Here is a 10908-nt window from a genome sequence, read left to right on the forward strand (position 1 = left end):
TACCTTCGATATTTTTTATCAGTGTGATGTCTCTATGGTTGTCATAGAGACCTAATATATAAGATAATGCTTTTCTTATGAAAAATTTTGGTTTTTCATGGTAATCTATGTATACACATTGATATATTGTATCTATATATCACAACGCCATGTACGACTTACTTCAAAGTGTTCTTCCGAAAAATAATTAAGAAATCCAGGTAAAGAGGGATAAAAATATTTTAATTGTTGAAAGACATTGGTAAATTGAGTAATTTACATTGAAATATTAGGTGGATATACATGGTCATTATCAAATTAAGAACTTTCCAAATATCCCACTAACCATCAGTCACAAGTCCTTCAAAAATAGTATAGAATTCACATGATGAGATGCTGTGATCAATCAAAGGCAGAATGGGAGACCCAATGGCTATAAAGTATTTGTAGTTACAGAGCCTTAGACTAAAGAAAAAAGGAAGTTAATCAAAATGTATACGTGATATGCAAATTTCAGTGATTTATTTTTAAAGATTGCAATGTAGTCCATTGTTCCTAATAAAGGAAATTCTGACATTTAAATAAAGCTGAAAACCAAATAGTAAAAAAGGGAGAGAGATAAGAGTAAGAATCGATTTTGATAATTTTAACAGCTGAAAATTAATGTGAAGTAGAAATAGTGAAAGATAACCGACAAATATACTATTTTAGGTAATTCATTTATAACGCCTTATTATCTTAAGTTATAAATAGAATAAGGATTTGGTTATATAAAAACTATCAAAAAAGGAATCAATGAAAAGACATGATCTTCATGAACGGTGTTGAATGGCCAGGGCCAAAGTCCTGCTGGAGGCCTGAGCAGGCTGGCTGGGCAGCGGTGGTTTGTTAGCTTGTCTATCACAGGTGACCACGGAAAGTTCCACACACAAATGTCCTGTTTAACCAATTCCTTTCTAGGACCACGTCATTCAACATGCACCCATGGTTTTAACTACAGACTTAAAAAAAAAAATTGGGGGGGAGGGAGGGGGGTAGGTGACTGTTTAGAATTTCCTTGGAAATATGTGCAACATGATAATGTTCCATGGAGCGAAATTCCTTCTAAATCTTGATGAGCAAGCTATGAAAACAACAAACGGAAAAAGGGAAAAGAGTTAGCAACCTTGAAAAGGTACAACTTCAGTAAAAATATATAAGCTTTAAGCCTATAAATTATTTGCTGGTTTTCTTTTAAGTAAAATACACATTCGACATTCGCTTAATATTTATTTAAGACTTAATATGTGGTCAACATAGTGCTAACCACTGATGACGATACTTACATAAGGAGATAAAGTCAGGTGGAGAAAGAGACTTATAAACTTACAGCTGAGGTACACCATGATAATACCAAACCTAGCTGCATGTCAACATTGCCCAAAGTAAAGGTACAGACTGCTCGGCCACAATCCCATTCCTTGCCACCTTGAGCAGACCCTACTGGGAGGGGCCTAGCCATCCACACTACATCGAGCTTCCCTGGGGAAAGGGGTTTCTGATGTAGCTAGTCCATCCAGTGGCATCTGAGGCCATCACTTAAGCTCCCTGTGCTGCCGGTACTCATCTAAATGGGCAAACCTTTCGCCCTCGAGTCATCTGTAGAAGAAACTACACATTTGTATCGTGATGTAAGTATTTTTTAAAGATTCCGAAATAACTCCTCAATTTGCTTCAAAAAGTAACCAGGTCAACTTTGGACTTTGGTCACTGAGTGAGTTCAGTGGCTTTATTTCAAAAGAGATTTTAATGTTAGGTCAAAAAAAGTGTCTCCAATTCTTTCCAAAACACATCTTCCTCTCCAAAGGATTGTCTTCCTATCAGCGTTCCTGCCCAATAATCTAAGCCCCAAAAGCCATGAATTCAGAAGTTTTATGAATAAATATCACAATGGATGTTTAGCAACTAGAAAAAATGGACATCCTTTCAACTTAGAAAACTTTTCAGGTAATTCAAAGGAGGCAAAAGAAGGAGCAGGATCAAATTCATTGTGTAGAAATAGGGAAAACCGAGAAAAGAGAAGGATGGCAATAAAATATGTATTTATAACCGTGAGCAGTAAGAAAATATTCCAGCTAGCTGTCTAAAGGTATCTGGGCTGGCTTACCAGCAACAATGCTAAATTGTTATCAGGGAATTTTAGATCCACACACAAAATTAGCAATCATCTTGTCTCTCATGAGAAAACTAAAACAGAGAAGCTTAGGGAAAGTATAGGATTCAACTATGGCCCTATGTTAATGCAGCTACCAAGTCTCGGGACACTATCGACAGGGCACCTTTTTCCATTCTGTTCTCATGCTTTTTGAAATATACCATGTTTTCAGGAGGGTGAACAGTAACATATGCTTCCTTTCAACTGGATTATATTTGCTCTTTGATGCAACTAATAAAAGTTCCCTGCATAGGGGAAAACTGGCAGGCAACTTAGAAAATCTCCAGCAGATTTCCAAAGAGAAACTCAACACCTAACGTGGCTGTGGGCACTAGGGAATAAAGCTCCATGATGGTGTCGCCTTGATGGGAAAGCCTTCGAAGAAGTGGCTACCCAAGGTCGTTACACTTCTTGTCAGGAAGGAACTGGTTACAGCCTCTGCGTCCCCATTCCCCGGTGAGAAAGCTTATTTATCTTCACCTGTGAGCTTATTTTGTGACCCCTCCCCATCCCAAACTCCAGGGGCATCCCTCAGCAAGAAGTGGGTTCCATAGCAAATCATTCCTCCTTTGGGTCTGCCAATGGCTGGATGCTGGTTACAAAAACGAATGATATTCTAATGATGATGATAATAGTGATGATGGTGATGTCACTGCTGATAGCAGAAGCTACCATTTATTTCCTATTTAATCCTAACAACAATCTTAAATTCTTGTTTATCTTATTATAATTCTAACTCCAAGCTCTTCACTAGGAAGAGCTTGGAGTTAGAATTATAATAAGATAAACAAGAATTTAAGATTGTTGTTAGGATCATCTTTCAGACCATGGTTTCCTCTGTCCATATTGGACATATTTTAGGATACTCAACCAGTACACTTGGCCTATGGTTTTACTATCCTTTCCTGTATAACTGCATCTCTCTACACTGATAATTGCCCATCTCTAGCAGAGTTTTGGTACTAATACATTTCCTCTCTGTATACTAATGAACACCTGGCTACCGTCAAACACTTCGTATTGATCCTAATCTAATTCCCAGCCTCAGCCTCTCCACTCTCTCCTTGTTGCTTCCAAGGTCCTAGCCCCTCAAAGTTCTTGTCAATAAAAAATAAAACCTCAGTGTTTCTGGTAAACACTTGGCTTGTTCTTATTAAATGAATTAAGCTGCACTTGAAAGAAAATTTAAAAAATTTTAAACTGCTAAAACAACTTATCTAATCATTAAAGACCTCTTTACAATAAACCATCTTCGGTTCCATAGATTGAACCATAAGCTGAAATCCCTTCCTAATCTTGAAGTCCAAGATTTCTTAGAAATACATAGCAATAATATCTATAGTTCAATCATCATGAAGGCTAAATATACACAATTATTTAGGAAAGTATACAGTACCTCTTGATTACTGAGTCGCAATATTTTCTTCTAATCTTAAAGAGAAAATTAAGAAAAGTTAAATATTCAGATTATAAAGAACATATTCTAGTTTTCTATAAAACTACAAATAGTTGTGACATATATGTATTTGCTAGTCTAAATCATAGAGAAATAGCAATGAGGAACAAATCGCTAGAGTATGTTAAAATTAATGTAATACAGCCTGGTGTGCAAATTAAACATATTAACAGTCCTTTAAAACTATACATGAGATGACTGTACAGCACTCAGTAAATCAACATTCTTTACCACAAGCCTCACTTAAAAATTTATGTAAGCAAGAAGTTACAAGGCTGTAGTCAAAAGGACTTCATTTACCCCACAATGACTATCACAGCTCAGAAAAAGGAGACTTACTTCATTTAATTATACAACAAACAGTTATTTTTCCTCTAATCACCAGGCTGATTAGGAGCGAGTCATCTTTCTAATGCATCACAAGAATTTACCTTTGTATTCTGCAAAAACTCCCTAAACTGACCGAAACATTAGCTTTCATTTTCATACTGACCATCACTGAAACTATTAAAAAATTAAAAATACCCACACAGCATAACCACAAATAGAAGCTAGACTTTGCTTTGGAATGACAATCTCATCAAATGGGTGGCAATTTTAATAAATGATTATAATGAACAGATCCATGGTTCATATATATGGTTCACTGCCACTCAATAATATGTAGGTTGAGTCAAGCAAGCTGAAATATAAATTTCATATTTTTGCACAAAACATAAAATAGAGAAAATAAATATCACGCGATTTTACTTACTTTTTCGAACAGTCTTTGTTTGATTGGATACCATACTGACAGCTTCAGATGGGAGACCAACATATACTCCCCCATAGTTTCTTAATAAAAAGAAGCAGATATAGAAAAAACAGACCAATTTAAATGGTACATTATTTGCAGAAAGTGATAGAAACATAGAATACTTCAAACAATTACAGGTTTATTAAAATAATCGATAATTTTTCAGAAGTAGAATTCAGAATATTATCGCTCTTCGAAATATAATTGTTTTTTTTTTCTGTTAAAAAGGAGCTATGTGTAAAAAGAGAAAGCTGTATTGAGTTAGAATTTTTAGACATTTTACTTGCAATAAGAAAGAAGTTAGGATGTTATAATTTAGTATAGTAATAAGTATCAGTTGGAGTGACAAGTAACATTTACAAGAATTCAGTCAACAACGTATTCAGTGCTATCGATACACAAAAATATTTCATCTGTAGGTAGATATAAACATAAAATTAGGAGAGAGAGAGCTAAGAAGTCATGAGAGTAGGGTGCAGTTAACCAGAGGAGGGATGGGAGGACAGAGAAGGCCGAGAGAACGAAGGGAAGTCATCCGGTTAGGGAGGATGACACATCCAAAGGCCACAAGATGGAAACTACTGCAGGCTACGTGCACAGGACCGAAACCGAACTTGCTTGAAAGAAGCAAACATAATAAGTCCTGGGAATCTTTCAGATCACGCATTCTGTGCCGAAAGTTTTCCTAGTGAATCCGTATTATTGGTAGTGCGCTACAAGTGTTAAATCCGTGAATTAATGCAGGTTAAATTAAATCCATGAGGTGTGGCCAAAATTATTCAAATTAAGGCCAGCTTCAGTATCAAACATACCTCCTCTTGTCATCTTCTGTTATCGATTCTTCTGTTCTAAAAGGTCAAAGACATTTGCCATAAGCTATTTGGTTATTACATAGTCAGAGACTTCATTTTCGGTTATGAGAAAAGGGACTCTGAGTTAAAGCCTATTTTACTTCAAGTTCTCCCATCAAGTATTTCTGTATCACAGTATTCTGTCTCCACCTCAATCATTCATACACTAAAAAAATTTTCTACTTATCAAAATGTGCAGACCCAGCTGTCAAAAAGCCCAACTGCCAAACAAAATAAAAAATTGAGGACAGCCGAAATTGGAAAGAGCACATAAATGAGGTGCCAGGAAGCTTGGGTTCTTGTCCTGGCTATGCCACCCGCCCCCTGTGTGACACAGGCTGTGGGCGAGTTGCCTGCCTATATCTCATTTGTAAAAAATGGGGGTCAACCAGACTCTGAAGATCCCCTTCCAGTCTTAACACACTATTATCTTTCTGTTTTTCAGGCCAATTCAGTGGAATAACTCCAGGTACAAACAATTTCTTTTTAAAAGTTCATATCAATTAGGTTTCTTTTTTTTCATCTTAAAAAAAAAAAAACTCCAGCCATTTTACACATGATCTGCAAAGAGAAGGAAGAAGGTTTAAAAGGAAATTTGCAGAATCGCTTTCCTTGCATAAGAGAAACCCATGTTCTACTAGAATTCCTTGGCCTATTTCTGAAAGAATCAGAACACTTTCCTTGAAGCACTAGTTACCATGCATAAGTTACTCCTGTGAAAGAAAATAAAAACTGATCCAAATGTAGCTGGCTGAACTCAACGTGTAATTGATGCCAAGGGGCTTCAGTCAAGAAGCGAGCAAGCTGAAAACATCCAAACAGCTTCACTGAATCTTCCAATTCTAGGACTAATTGTGGTTTCACCCACTTAAAAGTTCTAAATATTTCAAGTGTATATGCACATGAGATTTTGCTTCGCTGCAACAGCAAGTTCCAAGTTACAAAGAAGGGGAGACTAAATGTGGCAATTATCTGTCGAACACTGGCCGTGTCCACACAGCCAATACTCCCATAGAGTGCAAAATCCACCTCCAGATCTAATTGATCCAAACTGAGCACATGACCTAAACTCGCCAGATAATTATCAATTTCATTTATCTCTTGCTAAAGTTGGATCGTTTTTTAACTGAAAGGTGTCAAAGTCATACGGAATTAGAAATGGTGTTATGCTCATTGAAGCAGTGTAACAAAGTTGTGTTTACTACTTGTAATTAAAATGAACTTATAATCCATTAGTATAGATAACAGGAAAATTATGGTAATAAACTCATACAAGATTATAAGAACTGTTTACTTCGGTCTTATGTGACTACTGTTATCATGAAATTGTTTTTGAAGTTATAAAGAACTAGTAGATTTGGACATATATAATGTCTCATAGTTTCTGCCACAGGCGATCTTTTCATATCCAATTACATATCTGTTTATTTTAACTTTTTCCCTTTTTGCCTAATTCCACTTAAGGATACAGCCAAGGTTTTAAAATATATTTTAACTTCCCCAAATGTAAGAAAATAGTAAATAATCTTTATTATTTCTAACAAATTATTCAACATTCTAAAATCCAATCCGTACTCTATTATGAAATCAGTCAACATTCTTACACATCTAACTGGCAGGAAATGATAATGTAGCTGCCACATTTGCCAGATAATAAATTAAGCTTCAGATGTAATTCAAAATGTTTTTAAAAATACTATTTATAAAGACATGTCTAATCTTTTAAACCATCAAATAATTTATAAAGTCTGCCTTTGAATATGTGATCCCATGTATGAGACTGCTGCTTCATCCATGCCTTCTACAAAGAATTATTCTACACCATGAAGATGAGATGGGTAAAAATGGCATCATCAGTGAGTCCCTCCTATGTATCAGATATAGTGCAGGGCACTTCACATGCATGAATGCTTTTCCTCACGGCAGCTCTGAGAGTTCAGGCCTGAGGAAATAGGTTGAGAGAGCCATGTAATTAATAAACCTGGAAAACCAACATATAAACCCTGTTTATCTGACACCATAGTCATGTTCCACATTCTAATTCACTACTCTGCCTCTCAAATAGGAAGATGCAAAAGTCAAAGGCATTTCCAGTGACAAATCAACATGGTGGCTTTCACTAAAGTGGGAGCTGCCTCCACACCACTCTTAGAAAAGCTTTGAGCATCAGCCCCAGGTCACCACCCGCTTGTGAACTGTACCTGGCACTTTTTTTTTTTTAGTGCTATTATATTATTTCCTCATTACAATCTTACAAGATGGGTAATCACTACATTTTAAAGATGAAAAACTGAGGCTCTGAAAGGTTGATTGCATGACCAAGGTTACAGGGCCTTGAGGGCAACAGAGCTGGAATTCAAGTCCAATTTGTGTGATTCCAACTTGCGCTTCATCAACTGTGAGCCATGCTAATTTGAATCAGAGAAACACCCCACCTCCCAAGCTGAATCTCTCCAAGTTTTATCATCCCATTTAGGGAAAGAGGAAACCAAGATGGTAGAAGAGTGTAAGTCAATGTTTCGTTAGGATTAGAAGAAACACCTAACATCTGCCAGGGACAATCAACCTTTGTAGAACTTGTCAAATCATTATGGAGCTAACTCATTTTTATCCAAGTATCAAAGCTATCCTGATCGGAAGTTACATTAGAATCTATTTGTCTGGAAAACCAGGTCTGCACTAAGATAAAATCAGAAAATGGAGGTTGGTCACTTACTCCCTCCGGATGAGAGTCTAAAACACCCACCTTCTGGCCTGGGGCACTGCTTCCCCGAAGGGTCATTCCTTGCTGATAAGAGAAGTGGACATTAACTTGAGGCCGTTCAAAACTGGGGTATGGAATTTACCTTAGCACTAAGCACTTTAGCAAGAAACTTGAGTCTCTGGGATGCTAACCCTTGGGGAGAGTCTCGAGTTTTGAATAATGCCCTAGCTGTCCGAACGTCGGGGCCGCCACATCTGTGCGCCATTTTAAGAAATCGTTGCTCTTTGTTTCCCCTCACAAAACATATCTCGAAAGATTTTGTTATCGACTGGCCTTAATAATTCACTTGCTGATATTTTCTCAGACATACGAGTGCCAGGGGGAGCCTCGGATGCACATGGGATAACCAAGGTTCCCGCAGGGAGCTTATCTTATGTAATGTGAATCGGAGGCAAGTGAATTTTACATTTTGGTCAGCGTGTGCGGCCTTGTGTAGGCCCGTGCAGATTTCCGTTCCGTTTCTGGAGTGATGAAAGTAGTCTGTGGTCCTTCGACCTCACAGATCCAGAATGGCAGGCTTGAACCACGCTCAGGCCATGGCTGCCCACCCCGCTTCCCCTCCTCCCCACTGTGGAGCTCTCGCATGAGCCATTCTGCGTTTCACTTTGAACTTGATTATTTTTCTCTCCTTGTCACTACAGCTTAAGTAGCTATTGTGTGGCCTGAAGCTGTGATGGCTGATGGGTTATAAAATGTGTCCCCCAAACCAGTGAAGGGAATGGGGAGGGAGAACAAAACAGAAAGCCACACCTTCCCCCGGCTTTGTGAGAGCAGCAACCTTCCCATGGCTTTGAAAAAGTCTAGAAGGTCCCCAGAAACAGGCATCGCTCTCCTGTTTTCTGCCAGTGCTGGGGCAGATCGGTGAGGGCAAAGAATGTGATGGCACCCTAGCATCTTTCCGTAGAGAGGAGAGCCCGAAGACTGAATTGTTCCACGCTGGAAAAGATAACGTGGAAAGGAGGCCAGCTCGCCGTAGATAACCTGGAAAACTGGCCAAACTGCTCTGCTGCGCTTGACACCACTCCCAAGGGGTTCACTGGCCCAAGCAGATCTACAGACCCAGCCTACCCACAAGCTGGCTCCCTCAGAAAAGGAGCAAGTGGATATACCTCAGCCAGGATGCATCTTCTGGAAGTAATACACTTCTAAATGAGAGCTCTAAAACAGAGTTCAGGAGTCAAGGCCCAGACACACAAGCAGGGGCACTGAAAAATGGGATCTGTGAGAGAATGGATTCGGGGAAACAAGAGCACCCCTTAATCTACCAAGTTAACTGAACTGTTGGAGTCCCAGCCGTGCACCTAAATTATGAAATCTGGAATCTCTGTTGAATAAAACAATAAATTCGGTCTGATCCAGCATATGCACCTTGTTCCTTGGTCTCTCTCGCACCCTTAGAATCCATTCCCGCACACGTTCCCAAGGTTTCTGGTAATATAAACTATGCAATTCTGCCATTATTTTACAGTGCAAGCTCTTCTCTCAGGTCAGACTGTGCACCTGTCCCTTTGGGGCACACTGAGATCTGACTCTGTTTGTGGGTCTAGTGGCAATCAAAGGTGATTAGGTCTGGCGCAGGTCTCAAGGAGGACAAGCGTTCCCTAACGAAGCAACCGCCCCAGATGTGGGGACCCAGTTCCGTGCCTCCCCATCCGAGCGGCCTGCCCCTTTCTCAAAGGCACTGCCAGGAAAAGAGGAAGCTTCTGGCTGGCGAAGATGGGGGGAAAAAGTCAGCTCCCCATCATTAGTTTCAACTCAATTTAATTTAGGCCACACCAGTGCTCTTGAGAGGGGCGACGGGAAATAGGAGAGGCTACAACCTCCGTCTCTAATCTAACCAAGGACTAAACAGCCACTAAATTTTCCCTGCAGTATGGAACTGAATCTCAAACAGGTAACACACGCCCCTCCGTTTAACACAGTTTTAATACCCACGTAGCATGACCAAACACGGCAAGACAAGGAAGTCGTGGCCCACCTTGACTTCTGGCCTCCCAACTAAGAAAAGGCTAAAGAGAGGAAGGGAGAGGTGTAAAGAGGCAGGTCGACTGGCTTTTCTTTAATCAGTTATGTAATCGACTACCTTGTTGGATGATTTTAAGAGTCTGGAAAGGCTATGATTTAAACACCATTTAATTGTGCCTGTTGGCTAAAGTTACAAATTCAAGCCTATCAGCTACATGCGCCCCAGTGCCAATGACGGGAAAAGTCTGAGAGAGAGAGAGAGAGGAGGGGAAGATGCCAGGGAAAGTGCTGGAACTAAGGCTGGGGTCCAGGTAGGAACACTGGCCATTTCACAGCTGTGCCCAGAATCCATCCTGGAAGACTTACTTCTGTAGTCCACAGAGTAAAGGAGTAAAGTAGTACTAAAAAAACTTACATAAATTTTAATGAGTAGATATTTCATTTTCTGGTTATGTGTGAGCCCACCACTCTACAGGGTAAGCTTATGCGACACACCTGTTTTTTTCCAGAGGGAGCATGACTGAAAGCCTAATGGTAAAGTGCTCTCTCTGACATCACGATAGTGTTTTATGGCTGACCAAAGACATCACTGGAAACGTTGTGGAAAGTGATGTGATATTTGAAAAAAAAATGTAATAGCACAATTATATCTTAATCATAAGCTCACATCCCATCTTATGAGGAAAACCTTTTAAATCAGAACGTTTCCTAAGAACCGTGGAACATGTATTAACAATTTCAGACCGGGTTTAAAAAATACACCGAGCATTTAATTAACATTGGATCTCTTTCTGTTGGCAAAGATTTATCTTCTTTTATCAAAGAACAGATGTTCAAAGAGAAAGAATGTGTCGAGGGCAAAGCCACCCACTGAGTATCATGATACTCTCCTGGAGTGAGATC

General features: G+C 39.1%; 1 protein-coding gene across 1 annotated transcript in view; it reads right to left on the reverse strand.

Annotated features, from left to right (window-relative positions):
• Positions 1 to 201: 201 nt before the first annotated feature.
• Positions 202 to 10908, reverse strand: part of CUNH12orf75 (chromosome unknown C12orf75 homolog) — a 30975-nt gene continuing 20268 nt past the window's right edge. The window contains exons 3-6 of the mRNA XM_039877892.1: positions 5238 to 5273; positions 4384 to 4463; positions 3570 to 3604; positions 202 to 1102 (exon numbers count right to left, since the gene is read on the reverse strand). Of these exons, the coding sequence (XP_039733826.1) occupies positions 3600 to 3604; positions 4384 to 4463; positions 5238 to 5273 (121 nt within the window). The 3' untranslated portion in view covers positions 202 to 1102; positions 3570 to 3599. The remainder of the gene's footprint in view (positions 1103 to 3569; positions 3605 to 4383; positions 4464 to 5237; positions 5274 to 10908) is intronic.

This window comes from Pteropus medius, unplaced genomic scaffold, assembly GCF_902729225.1.
Source record: "Pteropus medius unplaced genomic scaffold, Ma_sr-lr_union100, whole genome shotgun sequence".
NCBI classification, from domain to species: Eukaryota; Metazoa; Chordata; class Mammalia; order Chiroptera; family Pteropodidae; genus Pteropus; species Pteropus medius.